This window comes from Pristis pectinata, chromosome 2 (assembly GCF_009764475.1).
Source record: "Pristis pectinata isolate sPriPec2 chromosome 2, sPriPec2.1.pri, whole genome shotgun sequence".
Taxonomy (NCBI): Eukaryota; Metazoa; Chordata; class Chondrichthyes; order Rhinopristiformes; family Pristidae; genus Pristis; species Pristis pectinata.
In genome coordinates, this window is record NC_067406.1 from 18,605,788 (window position 1) to 18,621,573 (window position 15,786).

General features: G+C 39.7%; 1 protein-coding gene across 2 annotated transcripts in view; it reads right to left on the bottom strand.

The window, feature by feature from the left end:
* Positions 1 to 15,786, bottom strand: part of LOC127567451 (DDRGK domain-containing protein 1) — a 66,663-nt gene that overhangs the window by 11,172 nt on the left and 39,705 nt on the right. For both annotated transcript variants that reach the window (XM_052010371.1, XM_052010370.1), the window contains exons 3-4: positions 14,471 to 14,583; positions 8,056 to 8,157 (exon numbers count right to left, since the gene is read on the bottom strand). In XM_052010371.1, coding sequence (XP_051866331.1) covers positions 8,056 to 8,157; positions 14,471 to 14,583 — 215 coding nt within the window. The remainder of the gene's footprint in view (positions 1 to 8,055; positions 8,158 to 14,470; positions 14,584 to 15,786) is intronic.

The window sequence follows — 15,786 nt, forward strand, 5'->3', positions numbered from 1 at the left end:
ACAGTTCTGACTGTAGATTGTGTCATTCTCAAGGGAATGCATCATGAGCAGGAATTCTCAACCTCACTGCTAAAGCATAAGAGACAGAGGCTTAGCCACAGCCATTATCAACACTTAGGAAGGATTTAGGGGAAGGAAATGCTTCTATGTGAACTTGATGAAAGAGTTAAATCTAAAGAGTATCCCCATGGAGGAAGAAAGTCTTTGCATGGAGGGAGGGGATGGAGAAGAGAAAGAGAGTAGCCACACAACATGGGGAATGTTGCTGTTTAAACATGACAGAGAGTGAATTTCATTAGTCTCTTGAGAGATGATGACTAGTTTGTAATTCTGAATTCGAGTGAAACAATGTCACTTATCTTCTGCCTTAAGAACACAGGAAGTTGGAGCAGGTGTGGGCTCACAGCCCCTCAAGCATGCGTCTCCATTTGGAAATAGCTGATCTGATCTCAGCTCCACTTTTCTGCCTGATCACCACAACCTCTCTTCAACCCACCACAGAACACAAATATACCAAAATATTATTCAGCTTCCAAAAATTTAAAACTTTGAGGAGAAATTCCTTCTCTTCTCTGTCTTGAATGGTTGACCTGTTATTCTGAAAACTAGTCCCTCTAGATTCCCCTATAAGAGGATACATCCTTTCAGCAGCTATTTTGTCAATCCTCCTCAGAATCTTACACACCTCATCTCTCATCCTTTTAAACTTCAATGAGTATGATTCAATGTTGAATCTGAGAAGGATCAATTTCTGTTAACTGGAAGTATTAAGGGATATAGTCTAAAGGTGAGCAGAGTTCTATCACAGTTCAACCATGATCTCATTGAATCACAAGATTAGGAATTCATTAATTCTGCAGAAATTAAATAAAAATGATGTTCCAATATGAACCAGAATGCACTATTACTTAATATAATCAAAAGTACATTATTAAGCATTAGCCAATAAAATATCTTATAGAAGAGGAAAAAAAACAACCAAACAAACAAAACAGACTGCTTTTATCTTCCTATTTTGAATAACCTAGTTAACAACTGTACTGAACCAAGACGTCATGATTCAACACTGCACAACTGCCTGGATCTTAACTCATACACAATTGATTAGTGGACGATAAGCAAATCTCTAAAACAACCACAAGATCTTTTATCTTCAGGGCCGAATCAAGTGTCACATGACAATCATGCCATCAAACTTGATATGCAATTTCCTCAGAGCCCACAGCAGTTGACTGAATTATTACTGCACCAAAGTGGTCCCTTGGGGAACATTCTGAGATACAAACTGGTGCTCAACATCAACTACAACTTTCTGAACTCTCAACAATGTCATTTAACTTTATGACAGAACCACATGTTTATGTCCCCGTAATATATCAAAAACAGACACCAGTGCTTTTATAACACAAGCTGGACACCTATGTGGCTTTACACTCAGGTCAATAAAGAAAAGAGCAATGTACAAAATTAATTCTTTATAACCACATACAACATTAATTTTGTCATTCTAGAACACTTTAAGATTGAGCTTCCACCAATATTATTAACACAAGAAGGACAGGGTCAACCAAAATAGAGTAATAGAGTACTACAGCACAGAAACAGGCTCTTCAGCCCATCTAGTCCATGCCAACCTGATCTTCTACCTAGTCCCATCTACCTGCACCCAGACCACATCCCTCCAGACCCCTCCCATCCATGTACCAATCCAAATTTCTCTTAAATGTTACAATTGAACCTGCAGCTACCACTTCTGCTGGCAGCTCGTTCCACACTCGCACCACCCACTGAATGAAGTTTCCTCTCAGATTCCCCTTAAATATTTCACCTTTCAACCTAAACCTATTCCTCTAGTTCTAGTCTCACCCAACCTTAGAGGAAAAAAGCCTGCATGCATTCACCCTATCTATACCCCTCATAATTTTGTATACCTCTATAAGATCTCCCCTCACTCTCCTGTGCTCCAGGGAATAGAGTCCTATTCAACCTTTCCCTACAACTCGGGTCCTCAAGTCCTGGCAACATCCTTGTAAATTCTCTCTGCACTCTTTCAAGCTTACTGATATCTTTCTTGTACGTAGGTGACCAAAACAGCACACAATACTCACCAACGTCTTGTACAACTTCAACATAACATCCCAACTCCTGCACTCAATGCTCTGATTTATGAAGGCCAAAGTGGGGTCACAGGTAGATAGGGTCTTTACGACCCTATCTACCTGTGACCCCAATCTCAAGGAACTATGGACCTGCATTCCCAGGTCCCTCTGTTCTACCGCATACCTCAGAGCCATTCACTGCGTAAGTCTTACCCTGGTTTGTCCTCCCAAAGTGCAACATCTCACACTTGTCTGCATTAAATTGCATCAGCCATTTTTCAACCCACTTTCCTAGCCGGTCAAGATCACACTGCAAGTTTTGACAGCCTTCCTCACTGTCCACTATGTCCCCAATCTTGGTGTCATCCACATATTTGCTGATCCAGTTTACCATATTATCATCTAAATTATCAACATAGATGATAAATAACAATGGATCCAACACCAATCCCTGCAGCACACCACTAGACACAGGCCTCCAGTCAGAGAGACAACCATCTACTACTACTCTCTGGCTTCTCCCACTAAGCCAATGTTGAATCCAGCAAAATAGATTAGTAGATTTAAATGTAATCATTACATCTTGCTTAAATGTTACAATATAGGTCAGAAACAACTGTACTTCATCAAATTTTTTTTTATTTACTTCATATCAGAAATCTTGGCTGATGATCTGCGCAGGATCATACTTAAAATTATATTCTACACTGCAGGACAGAACATTTCCTTATATATCAGAATAACATTATGAAAGGAAGGAAGTATCAAAGCTCATGTTAATGCTCTTCAAACTGGAGTATGGATTCTATCCATCCAAGAGGTACAGTGGACATGACCTTAACCAGGCGCCAACTCGAGGAGTAACGCAAGGAGGGGAATCAACCAATATACACAGCCCTTTTGACTTCACACAAGCCTTTGACTCAGCCTCACAAGAGGCCAAGCTCCAAGTCATCAACTTATTCACCAAGACGTACAAGAGAATGTGTTTTCCACCAGATATCTGCAAATACAAACGTCCTCTGCCAAATTGCTCTTACAGCTCAACACCAACCCACCCCACAGCTCCACTATTAATAAAGGTCCACAACAAACACAGACCATCATCTGTACTTTCGGAGCCATCTGTTAGCAAATGCTGATGTCTTTGATGACATTCACTCTGCCACCAGAGGAATAGAGTGTTTGAAAACCAAGACCTCAGTCTGCTGGCAGCAGTGATCCCCACCCTCCTGTATGTTCCTGAGACAGGCACCATCTAAAGCAGGCAGCTCAAAATGTTGGAAAGGTACTGCCAATGTTGCCACCACAAAATCCTCCAAATTCACAATCATGCTAGTGAACCAACATCAGCTCCCTCTTCTGGGCAAACATTCCCAGCATCAAGGCTAGCTAGCTCTGATAATGTCATTCACATGTCGGACACCAAACTCCCAAAACAAGACCTCCACATCAAGCTTTGTCACAGCAAAGGATTACTAAGTGAACAGAGGAAACAATTCAAGAATGTTCTCAAAGCCTACTTGAAAATGTGTAATACCGCTTGTAGGAATCCCTGGCCTATGGTAATTCATAATGAAGAGTGAGCATCTAGGATGGTGCTGACAACTAACTCCCATCATAAGGAGAGGAAACTATGGAAGGAGCACACCAAATACTACAGCACCCAACTACCTGATCAGTCAAGCACTGATCAGGCTTCCATCTGTGGCAGATTCATCAACTTCCTCAAAACTGGAGTGGAAACAAGTCAACATCAGTCAGGGTGGGCAAAATTAGCACTGTATCTGTAAATTAAAATAATTGGTGTGTGTGTCCACAAGCTATTATTGCCACAGGTTTATCAAAGAAGCATTTAATTTCAATGAATGTCACATATCCAAAATAAGGCTAAATTTAAATCTAAGTGGGTTGAGAAGATCTTTACTCAAGTATTAAGAGAAAGAGCTTAATTGCACTTTAAGAAATACAACCTTTGTTACAAAATCTTTGTATATCGTTGGTACAAATAAATAAACTTTCCCAGAAATAATCTTCAAAAGGTCCCAAAATGCGTTTCAGCTAATTAAGTTGTTCTGCAATGCAGGAAATGATGTGACCAATTTATGAAGACAAGTGCCACCTTGAACATGAAGATTAATCATGTGTTGGTATCAGTAGTGTTGCTGGTTGAGCAGCCAAGTAACTGAAAGAACAGTCCTTGATCTTCTTTGAATTGTGCCCTTTTATCTCCACCCGAGAGGGAGCAGATTGGATCTCACTTAAACATCTCATCAACACATATCAGGCAGTGAAGCAAGTCCTCAGTATTGCACCAAGGTGAAAGTCTAGAATATATGTTTAACTGTCTGGAATGAAATTTTAATAATTCTGACAATGAAGCAATATCTTAGGCAATTTAAAGATATTCATAAATGAATTAACTAACTTCCATCAATATAGTACATTATCTCTCACATAGAACTGTTTGATGTTAGGTCATTAGAGTACTTGGAAACATTGTTGCTGACCTACGTATTATAACCTAGGTGCTCAAAGCACCACCTACTCAAAATCATACCACTATTGGCAGTTACAAAACTGTGGGTATTGTCCGCCTCCACTAACAGACACACAAGAACACCAGCCATACATAAAAAAAATGTAGTTTGCCATAGTTTACTAGGTAGTTTTAAATTTTAATATTAAATTGATGATAAATTAAAATATATATTTTTCGAACATTTAAAGAACAATAGGACAAAATAAACAATAAATAAATAAAAATAGATAAAAGAAGAATGGCATATATTTGGCAAATTTTGAAGTTTGAGATCTGAAGAATCAACAACAGGATCCTTCAACAGCTGTGCTATTTCAATCATGATTTGAAGAACATTTTTGATAGAACTATATATCAAACCACGCAGATAATCGATGGGTTACTGGTGAACATCATAGCATAAATAAGTTCTTATTGCAATGCAGTGAAGGCAACTTGTATATTGGTCTAGTTTTGGAACATGAAGATTAATCATACGTTGATATCGTTGTGGCACTGGGGGTGGGGTTGGCAGGCATATAGTCCTTGATGAATTGTTCCTCTATTTAACTTTTGGTGATGCAGTTGCAAAAAGGACTTGATCTGGGTTTCCGTCCAGTTCATATCCAGTTCCAGATCATTTATATATTATGTGAAAGGTCTAGTTCAGGTACTGGCTCCCTTGGGCCAGTGATGAGGTCTTTGTTCATGATGTTGTTCTTGCTCCATTCAGACCGCCAGTATTGCCCCCGTTTAATGAGGTGCATTGTTGGAGTCACTCTCTTCTCAGGCTGATTGCACTACAATCTTTGCACCATTCTACTGTTTTGCTCTTGTTACTGTATTTATTATTACCATGTATACTGTTTACTCTGTGAGCTTCATGCGAACAAGGAATTTGAATGCACCCTGGTGTATATGGAAATAAATTAATCTAATCTGATCTAAGATGGTTTCCTTGATTTGAGCACGATTTTGGTATTGCTTTCCACCAAGATGCTATGTGCAAAGTGGACCACAGACATGTCCCTTCCAATATCTAGGGGAGCAATATTCATCAGTATTGGAGTCAGTCAACGGCAGTTGACTTCAGCGCTCTGGACGGACGATTTGCATGATCTTTGCTTCTGCATCCTAAGTGGTTCCTGTAAATCTCTGTGAAAAGCTCTTTGCATCCAAATCTTTTCCCAGGCTTTCAACAAATGTTGCTTGATGATGAAGAATGGTCAAGTTATACTACTAGGTAGTTTGTAGAATCTGCTGATTCCACCCTTTCCCCACAGAAATTTATGTCCAGCTTGAGCGGTGGCTTTCCTGTTGAGGTGAAAAGTTACTTCTGAAATCTAATTCCTGGAGATGGATGTTTCACTCCAATTCCTTGAGGTCATTCCTCAGAACCATGGTCGTTAAGGCTAACACTGTTGTCAGCTGTGTGAATTTGGCAGATGCTGCATTAGGATGACACTCATACAGAGGTCAAGAGCAATCTCTATTGGAGTCCATCATTAAGCATGTGCTCTCAACTTTGCTGACCTCCACTGGTGGACAGCTGGCGGAAGATCCGATTGTGGATGTGGAAGTCCCCTCTAGATTAAGTTTAGATGCAGTTTAGATATCTGATTGAATTCCTGGTTTTAGCAGGGTGACTTTGGCCTGGTTTCAGCAGGGTGACTTTGGCCTGGTTTCAAAAAGCATCTGTAGGCGGGCATTTGTTTAAGTGCAAGTGCACGCAATCCTGTGTGTCTGTGTGTGTGTGTGTGTGTGTGTGTCTGTGTGTGTGTGTGTGTGTGTGTGTGTGTGTCTGTGTGTGTGTGTGTGTGTGTGTGTGTGTGTGTGTGTGTGTGTGTGTGTGTGTGTGTGTGTGTGTGTGTGCGCGCATGCGCGCACGCACAGAGGTTTAACGATAGCTTAAAAATGTACCTGAGTTCAACTGGAAATGAATACTTTCATCATTTGTAGTGCTATCCTCTTCCTGAAGACTTCTCATGTCCTATACTGCAATTACTCCAGCTGAACACTTGTACATTTCTACATACATTGCAACATATTGCGAACTAAAATGTATTAGGTTCAATTGAAATTCTATCCCAAGATTCATTCCATGCCATCCATCCATGTACTTAACTGAAAGTAAAAAATCAGAATACTACAAAAAAAATTGATATAAATACTCAAAAGGTCAAGCAGTATCTATGACGAAGCAAAGTTAGCATTCCAAGCTGATGTCCTTATCCTTAATCTCATTTCCTTCCTAAGGCTCCCCACCCTGCATCATTTCACCAAATGAGAATCGGAAGATACTGGGTCAATGGTGTTTGAGATAACTTCTAAAACAAGTGAGAGGACATTCAACATAATCCCCACTTTAGGAAAGCATCTTGGCTCACTTCAGTCCATGATAATCAAATTTTCTAAGGAATTACAGGTGGTCATGTCTAGAATTTCACAGGACAGATAGTCCATATACCTGCAATGCCAGACCATTGCTATCTTTATAATGGGATCCCTGGGTTTCTTTTCAATAGAGGTTTGCTAGATTATTCACCCTTTCCAATAAAGTGTGAGGTAACTAAAGTGTGAGCAACTGTCTTCCAGGTGCTTGCCAATCCCACTCCTCAGCTAAAGTTGAAATGCAATAGAAAAGTGACAATTATCCATCTGCGCAGCAATGCAGTTCAATTGGTGCTATATGTTTTTCCTATCGCCTGTTGATAATCCAAACATGACCCCTAGAAAGCATCCTATCTGGATGTATCATGGCTTGGTATGCCAACTGCTCTACTCAGGACCACAAGAAACCGTAGAGAGTTGTGGACACAGCCCAGCGCGTCACGGACACCAGCCTCCCCTCCTTGGACTCTCTCTGTCTTGCTGCAGCAGCCAGCATAATCAAAGACTCCACCCACTCGGGTCATTCTCTCTTCTCTCCTCTTCCATCGGGTAGAAGATACAGGAGCCTGAGGGCACGTACCACCAGACTTAAGGACAGCTTCTACCCCACTGTGATAAGACTATTGAATGGTTCCCTTATACAATGAGATGGACTATGATCTCACGATCTACCTTGTTGTGACCTTGCACCTTATTGCACTGCACTTTCTCTGTAGCTGTGACACTCTACTCTGTACTGTTATTGTTTTTACCTGTACTACATCAATGCACTCTGTACCGACTCAATGTAACTGCACTGTGTAATGAATTGACCTGTACGATTGGTATGCAAGACACGTTTTTCACTGTACCTCGGTACAAGTGACAATAATAAACCAATACCAATACTTTAAGTGGCTTTTAAGCTGCTCTCATTTGTCTCTGCACAACAGCAGACAGATTTCAAAGTATGTTTGTTACATCAGCTTTGCACTCTGTTCTGTGAAGTGGGCATTATTTGCTGAACCAATTAAAATAAATAAAAAATCAAAACAGAATCTATACCTTCTTCTGCTCTTCAAGGCGTAATCGTTCCTCATCTTTTCTCCTTTCTTCATCTCTCTGAAGCTGCAACTTTCGGCGTTCCTCTCTGTCTGCTTCTTCGGCCTTTGTATGAAATAACATAAAACAGAGTGAGATTAACTGAAAATCAAATTACTTTCCAGTTCATCCTGGCCAAATTGTATAATGAAATTGATTGAAAATTTTAATGACCCTTCTAGTACAGTTCATCCTAAATACCTGTTTGAAAACTACTCCAGTTATTTTTCCATGTGTTACATTTCAAATAGCATGTATAATCAAATGACTACTGTAGAATTCATTGGTTTCCAAAATGGAACTTCACTTAAGTTTTTTTTTGTGTAAAGAAATACATTCTGTCAGGTCATTACCTGAATCCTCTGACTGTTATTCTAATCCAGTATCCAAGGCATCTCTGCCTTGCATTGTAGTAGGTCTTTTAATAAAACATCTCTGCCTTCCATTTTGCTAGTCCATTAATTTCATTCCAGTAAGAGACTATTGATCATTGGTTTGAATAGAAGGCTGGGACAGAAATCTACGTTTAGTGCCATAAACTCGGATATGACACAGGTTAGCAAAATAAGTAAAAAGAATAAAAGTATTCTCACAAATATTCTTGACTTGAGTCATCAGTTGGTCTTTTCTTTAATCGGAGCTGACATTGCCTCGTTATTCTTGTAATTTTTTAAAGAAAATACTTGAAGGGGCCCCAAGGGACAAAAAAATCCAAAGTTACAATTGGGGTTTTCCCAAAATAGTTTACAACTTTGTACAGAGAATCAAGTTTATGAGTAAGTAATTAATTATCAGTTAACGAAGTAGTCGCTTTGCCAGCCACATCCCCACCTCCTATTTTTCAGCATATTAATGCAGTTGAGTTATGAAGGTTTTGCTTAGAAATTGGATTTCACTTTTTTGGTGAAATAAGCATGAGTTGCACATAACAATGGTGCCCACTTGGATTCCCCATAAGATTTTATGAAATTGGGGAAAGGAATATTTTACACACAGAATCATGGATTAAATGAAGACCAGCACAGTTCCCAATGCCCCCCCCCCCCCCCAATCTAGTGAAGGAAACTTTTGTGTGCACCAATGACAGAAATGCACGAGCTTTAAAAAGCACATTCCCCAAGGCACAGCAGCAACAAAGGAGAAAATAAGAAACAGGAGTAGGATTAGGCCAACTGTCTCCTTGAGTCTGCTCCTCCATTCATTAAGATCATGGCTGATCCAATCTTGGCCTTAACATCACTTTCCCGATCTCTTCCCTTCCCACTGCACTCCCTTGTACTCCTAGCATCTTGTCAATCTTCACCTTGAGTATATTCAATGACTTCACCTCCACATCTGCCCAGGCAGAGAATTCCAAAGATTCAAGACCCTCTGAGAGGAAATTCCTCCTCACCTTTGTCTGAAATACGTGATCCTTTATTCCAATACTTTCACTAGGGTAAACATCCTCTCAATCTCCCTCAGTATCTTAACATTTCATTAAGATCATCTAAGCTCCAATGATTCAGGCATAACTTGATAAATCTTTCTCCACTTGAACTCCTTTATCGCAGGAATCAAGCTAGTGAATCTAATCCAATGCAAGTATATCCTTCCTTAAAAAGGGAGACCAAAACTCAATCCAGTACTCCAGAGGTGGTCTGTAAAACTGCTCCAAAATTTCCATATTTATATACTCGATATCCCTTGCAATGAAGGCCAACATTCCAACACTCTTCCTAATTACTTGCTATCTTTTTGTAGGCCACCAAAGAGAAAGATTTTGAGAACGAGTATGGAATCCTGCTAAATAAAATAAATGTCAGAAGAGGTCATGTGGGATCTGGTGGCCTGCTAAGACCATTATGAGAAAAATCTAGGAGGTGATTGTTGTGGCTTTGACCGAGAATGGGAACCCTAGCTTAATGGTATAATGCTGAAAGAAATTTCATAATTTCATGATCTCATACTAGCATAACTTGATAAATCTTTCTCCACTTGAACTCCTTCATCGCAGGAATCAAGCTAGTGAATCTAATCCAATAAGGTATGTTAGTGAGCTTTACATGAATAATAAAACTTCTTTCAAGCTCTTAGCTACTCAGACACATACAAACTACAGCTCTATCAACATCTGTCACACACCCAATTTCTCCATCGACCCCAACCTTCACACTGAGATTGTTTGATTGTTTTGATTTTACATTGTTATAAAGTTGTCTCATAACACTAGCACTGGTGAAATACACTTACAGCCAATTACATAATAGTGCAGAGATAAATCACACTCTTGTGGCAGCTGCTTGCTGTAAACCCTGCCCTGCCTTGTCTAGGAAGGTTGCTAATATGTGCTCAAACAATATCTTGATTGCGTCCAGACACTGAGTGATGTTTTTCCCCTCTTAAAAAAAAACATAGCATCACTGCAGTAAACTAAATAAATTTTTAAACTTGTACTGCAGCTACAATGTTGTTCTAGCACAGATTGCATCTAGCCCCCGTTATGAGGTTGATTATTATTGTGCAATACATATTTCTGCTTGTTTTGTGCTTAGAATAGTTATCATAGGACATCAATGAGAGGCAGAGAAATTTGTTGAGACGACACATTTGCTCCATTTTGTCTCCTAGGACACCACCCCTCACCTCACTAATAATGCAGGAAATTGAAAGGGACAGGATTGTATAAGAGAGCACAGTCAGCTGCACAGAGAAGTGACCAGATCCACCTGTCTCAAGCAGCGATTCTACTGCTGATCCTTCACTGGCTGGACCATATTGTGTTCCTTGACACATCAGCTGGTGTAAGGCTGACCACCAACCTCAACTGAAGGCTCATGAGGGACTACATGTTGCTGAATGATTGTGCACTTCACTGTTTTGGAATGTTCAGCCCCTCAGTGCATCTCCCTAACAACTGAATGACAGTCTGATCATTTTGTGCATTACTCTCAGCTGCTGCAGCTACAATACTGCCTAGCCAAAAAATATGTTGAACCGCTGTCCAAAAGGATCCATAGCTCAATCAAAGGTTACACCCGCAGAGCTGAGCCAAGAAAAATATATTTTGTGGCGAGGCCACGGTCGTTTAAGCAAAGTGCCACACCAGGAATCACAGATTATTGGTCTCAAGGCAGTGGTTATAGGGTCAGGAAATCATTTACTGAGGTAATATATACAGTACAGGTGATTCTACACAGCAGGATTCAAGGGTTTATTATGTATCATTTGGACCGCAGCTGATTACTGGTGAAATATGTTAATGTTAAGGATTTTGTTGCGGAAAGGGTCACTTGATCTGTAATGGGAACAAGGTTTTGCAGTCTTCTTATGAGAAGCATCTCTATCAAACGTCTCTCGTCACCTGTGCTGTCAAAGCTTCCACTCTCCGTGCTTCTGAGCGATGAGGCTTGGACCCTCACTGGTAGCTTTCCTTACCTTCCTGCTGTCCTCATCTTGTGCTTGGTATTCCTTAGCTTTGGGTCTGCCAGCTGCACTTCCTCAGGCACCGGCTGCCATCTATACAGATGGCAAGCATAGCATTGTCATAGCATGCAGCACCCCACATTGAAATGTGGGGTAAACAGCTGGATGGAAACTGCAGGCTGACCCTGGAATGCTGCAGGCATCCAAAAAGATCAATCACGTTTTTCCGAGCAAGTCCAGAAATCACATGGTTCTCGCTGTATCTCTGCTCGGCAGCTGTTGTGGGTTGGAGAATCAAGTAATTAGAGGATAGAAGTTCTGCCTCCAGGATTCATTGTTCTGGCCATTTAGGTCTGGGGAAAACATCTTGCAGTTTGGTTTTCCTGCATGCTATCTTGTGTGCATCCCAGATACATGACATTCACCAGCAGGAAATCTGCTGATGAACCATTTTAATACTGAGTAAGTGGAAGCCCTTTCTGAGGAAAAGGTGGTGTTATTAACAGAAATTGAATACATGAATTCAGTCAAAGGATTCACGAAAGCCAACAATGCTAACAAATCCCACTGCCCAAGATGCTTCTCACTGAAATCAAAGTAGATGAAATTATCCATATGTGAGTAGAGTGTCTGGGTGACTTCTCTGATGCTGAAATTAATGTCAAAGTTGAGCTTAAACAAATTGTACGAAAAAGGTCTGTTCCAGCCAATTAGGAAGTTCCTGTGGCGAGAAAACTGAGTCAAGATGAATCAGCTTTGAAGGAGAAAGCACTCCAGACATGAACATGACAGGAAATCTTCCTGCAGTACATCACATAGCTCTGTGATAACAGCCTTGAAAAATGTAAACCTGTGAATACTTTGGTCATCACACAGGTCCATGTAGGATGTGGTGTCTCTGAAGTTACTACGGGAGCAGGCTTGTTGCTGAAGGACACAACATAAGCAACTGCCTGTGATTCTCAACCAACCTGCTTAGTCGGTCTTTCCCACATTAATACTTCCAGTGATAAACTGATGCCAACAGTGTCATCACTGAGTAGGTCGGCAGATTTTTTAAAAACTCTGTTAACTTGAAGACTGTGAACTTTTGAAGATGCTTGAACAGCCTGCTGTGAGATTTGAAGCTGTCCAGTCAAGACCACTGATTAGACCATTGTGTGGGATTTGAAGAGGATGCAGAGAGACTCCAGGGGGATATGGACAAATTAAGTGAATGAGCAAAAACATGGCAGATGGAACATAATGTGGAAAAGATATGAGGTAATTAATTTTGGTAGAAAAAATAAAAACAATATTTTTTAAGTGGCAAGATTGAATGATGTTGGTGTTCAGAAGGGCCTGGGGTGACCTGGTACACAAATCACTGAAAGCTAATACACTGGTTCAACAAGCTATTGGGATGACAAACATGATTTTGGTTCATTGCATTGAGATTTGAGTACAAGAGTAGAAGCCTGATATGACTGCATCTGGAAAACGGTGCGTAGATCTGGTCTCCAAGGAAGGACAAATATGCTTGCATTAGAGGAAGCACAGTGAAGGTTGACTAGATTAATTCCTAAAATGGTGGTTTTGTCATACAAGGAGAGATTAAGCAGACTGGACCTATCTTCCTTTAAGTTTAGAAGAATGGGAGGTAATCTCAATGAAACATTCAAAATTCTTACAGGATGAGGCAGGCTGGATATGGGGTTAATGTTTCCCCCGATTGGGACATCTAGAACCAGTGATCACCATCTCAAAATAAGGGACATTCATTCAGGCCAGAGATAAAAAGAAATTTCTTCACCCAGAAGATAGAAAATCTTTGGAATTCTTTACTTAAGAGGGCAGGGGAGACTCAATCACTGAGTATTTTCAGGACAGATCAATAAGTTGTAGGGCAGTAACAGATTCAAGAGATTATGGGGTCAGTGCAGGAAAGTGGTGCTGAAGTAAAAAGTCATGCACAAGAGCCTGAATGGCCTACTACTGCTTCTACTTCTTATGTTCTTCTCTCAGCAAAGTACCCTTCAAATAGACAAAGATATGACAAAAGACCATGATGTACTCCTAGTCATACTGTGAATAAACAACAAAGGCTACAGGCTGATAATGAAAGCTCTCATTTATACCAACAGGGATGGAAATGGACGTTACAGCACCAGGTGTACATCTGGCACAAGAAAATCATCATATACACTGATGTGAACCACGCACAAAAGTGCCCAATCCAAATTCCCAATTGCTGCTATTCAACCGGAAATAATTGCTTGCGTGATCTGAACTGGGGAAAATCACTTCTGACAATCTCAAGACAAGCTTTTACCAAAGTGACCTTTCATCATCGTTAATCAACAATCCTACCAGATTTCCACAGAACATAAATGAAGTATTTTACAGATGAATGTACACCAGTGCTGTTTAACTTGAATTGCGCCAAAGCTACACATGTAGCACCTCACCATGTTTACATCAGTACTAGTTTCATTTATGTCAGAAGCAAATTAGTAGAAGCAGAAAAAAGTATTTGATTCTGCTCCAGAATTAAGGAGAAGCTGCATGCAGATGGCCACTCTGCTGCAAAAGAAGCTGTCTGGTGTTGGTTGTGTCATAATTGGGCTTAACGTTCCTGAGGGAAAGAGAAAACACTAGCCATAGTTCTGTGCTCTAACTACCATCCAGCAACATTTAAGAGCTTGCACAGAAACGAGAATGAGGCTGCTATTTATTCTTCATAGCCCACAGGTACCTAAATTGGCTTTACTGCCTTCATGATGCCCTTATCCAGGTCAATTATCAGTGTGAGGATCTTTGTCATTTCCATGACTCCCCTTTAGGCCAAGCAATGATGTTACCAACTGATGTTATAGGAGCCTGTGAAAATACTGTGAAAATGATTTACACTTTGCTGTAATATCATTTGAGTCACCTATAAAAATGAAAACAGAAAACATTTACGCTTTACCCTTCATTAAAAATTGTTTCTTACCTCTCTTTGTGCTCTGCGCTGTTCCTTTTCTTCCAATTTCCGCTGCTTCTTAGCTCCAATTTTGCCCTGTGTATGAAATTCTGAATCTACTTTCTCTGCATCCCCTTCATCAACTGTTAAAAGATAAATTAAATACTTGTGATCTAACTGTCAAACTATAACTGAAATAAATTTTCAAACATCCAAATGCAATCTCCCATAGTTCAAGGCAAATAAGTACCTGATTAACATTTTCTAAGCACTTTTGTAAAAAAAAGTCCTACAAAAGTGACAATTGGACAATAAAATTAAACTAATAAAAGAAAATGTAAATGTGAAGAACTTGATTTTGGAATAATTCAACAAAATAATATTCACATCAATTGGACTGGAATGTTTCTAGATCATAATCAGTAATAATATGGCTCATTATAAAATATTGAAAATCATTCCTATGCTTCTGTTTAGGTGTTACATCAGACAATCTGAAAGGGCTTAATGTGAATCTGTCTCTGCACACATAAAAACTGAAAGAAAAAAAGGACTTTCTCGTTTTCATGGTTTGAATAAATGTACTCCATTAACAGCTGTCTACAGCTCACCCCATTAGTTTGTAGTCTGGTAACATAGAAATATATATAAAGTATGTTGACTTTTATACCAAGTCAACAGTAGTAGCCCTTCTGATTTGCTTCTGTCAAACTCTTTACATTAATTACATGTGGAGCTTAGCATTTGGTGTTTGTTTTAGATATATCAGGCAATTATATATAATGTAATTTGTTAAGAATGACAGAATATGAATGCAGACCCTGCAATTTACTGACTTCAATTATGTTAAAGTGAGTTGTCCTGGGAAACTCAATATTGTTCATAGTTAGATAACCAGATACCACCTTTTGGGCAGTTAAATCTTAAGACTACCCCACCATGGTGACTGGACATTGGTGTGTGGTAACATAAAAAAGGATTGCAACAAAAGGTGCGACCTATTAAGTTGGGGGAGAGTAACCAAAACAAAAACGGAAACATAAGAATCATTGTGTAGAGTAAACTGGAAGAGAAAAGTTCAAGCGTAATAGACATAAAGAGTAGGTTAACAATGCAATAATACTATTTACAGGCAGTCCCTATGTTATTTAAGGGTTCCGTTCCTGAGAACTGTCCATAAGGTGATTTCTCCACAAGTCAGAAACGTCCATTTTCTACAACTACCCATATCGTATCGCTCTATATACACTTGCCATAATTCTTTCATTTCATTGAATAATTACCATAACACGACCCACAATTAAACTAATGAAATACTGTATATACTGCATCCAGTCTTTAATAAA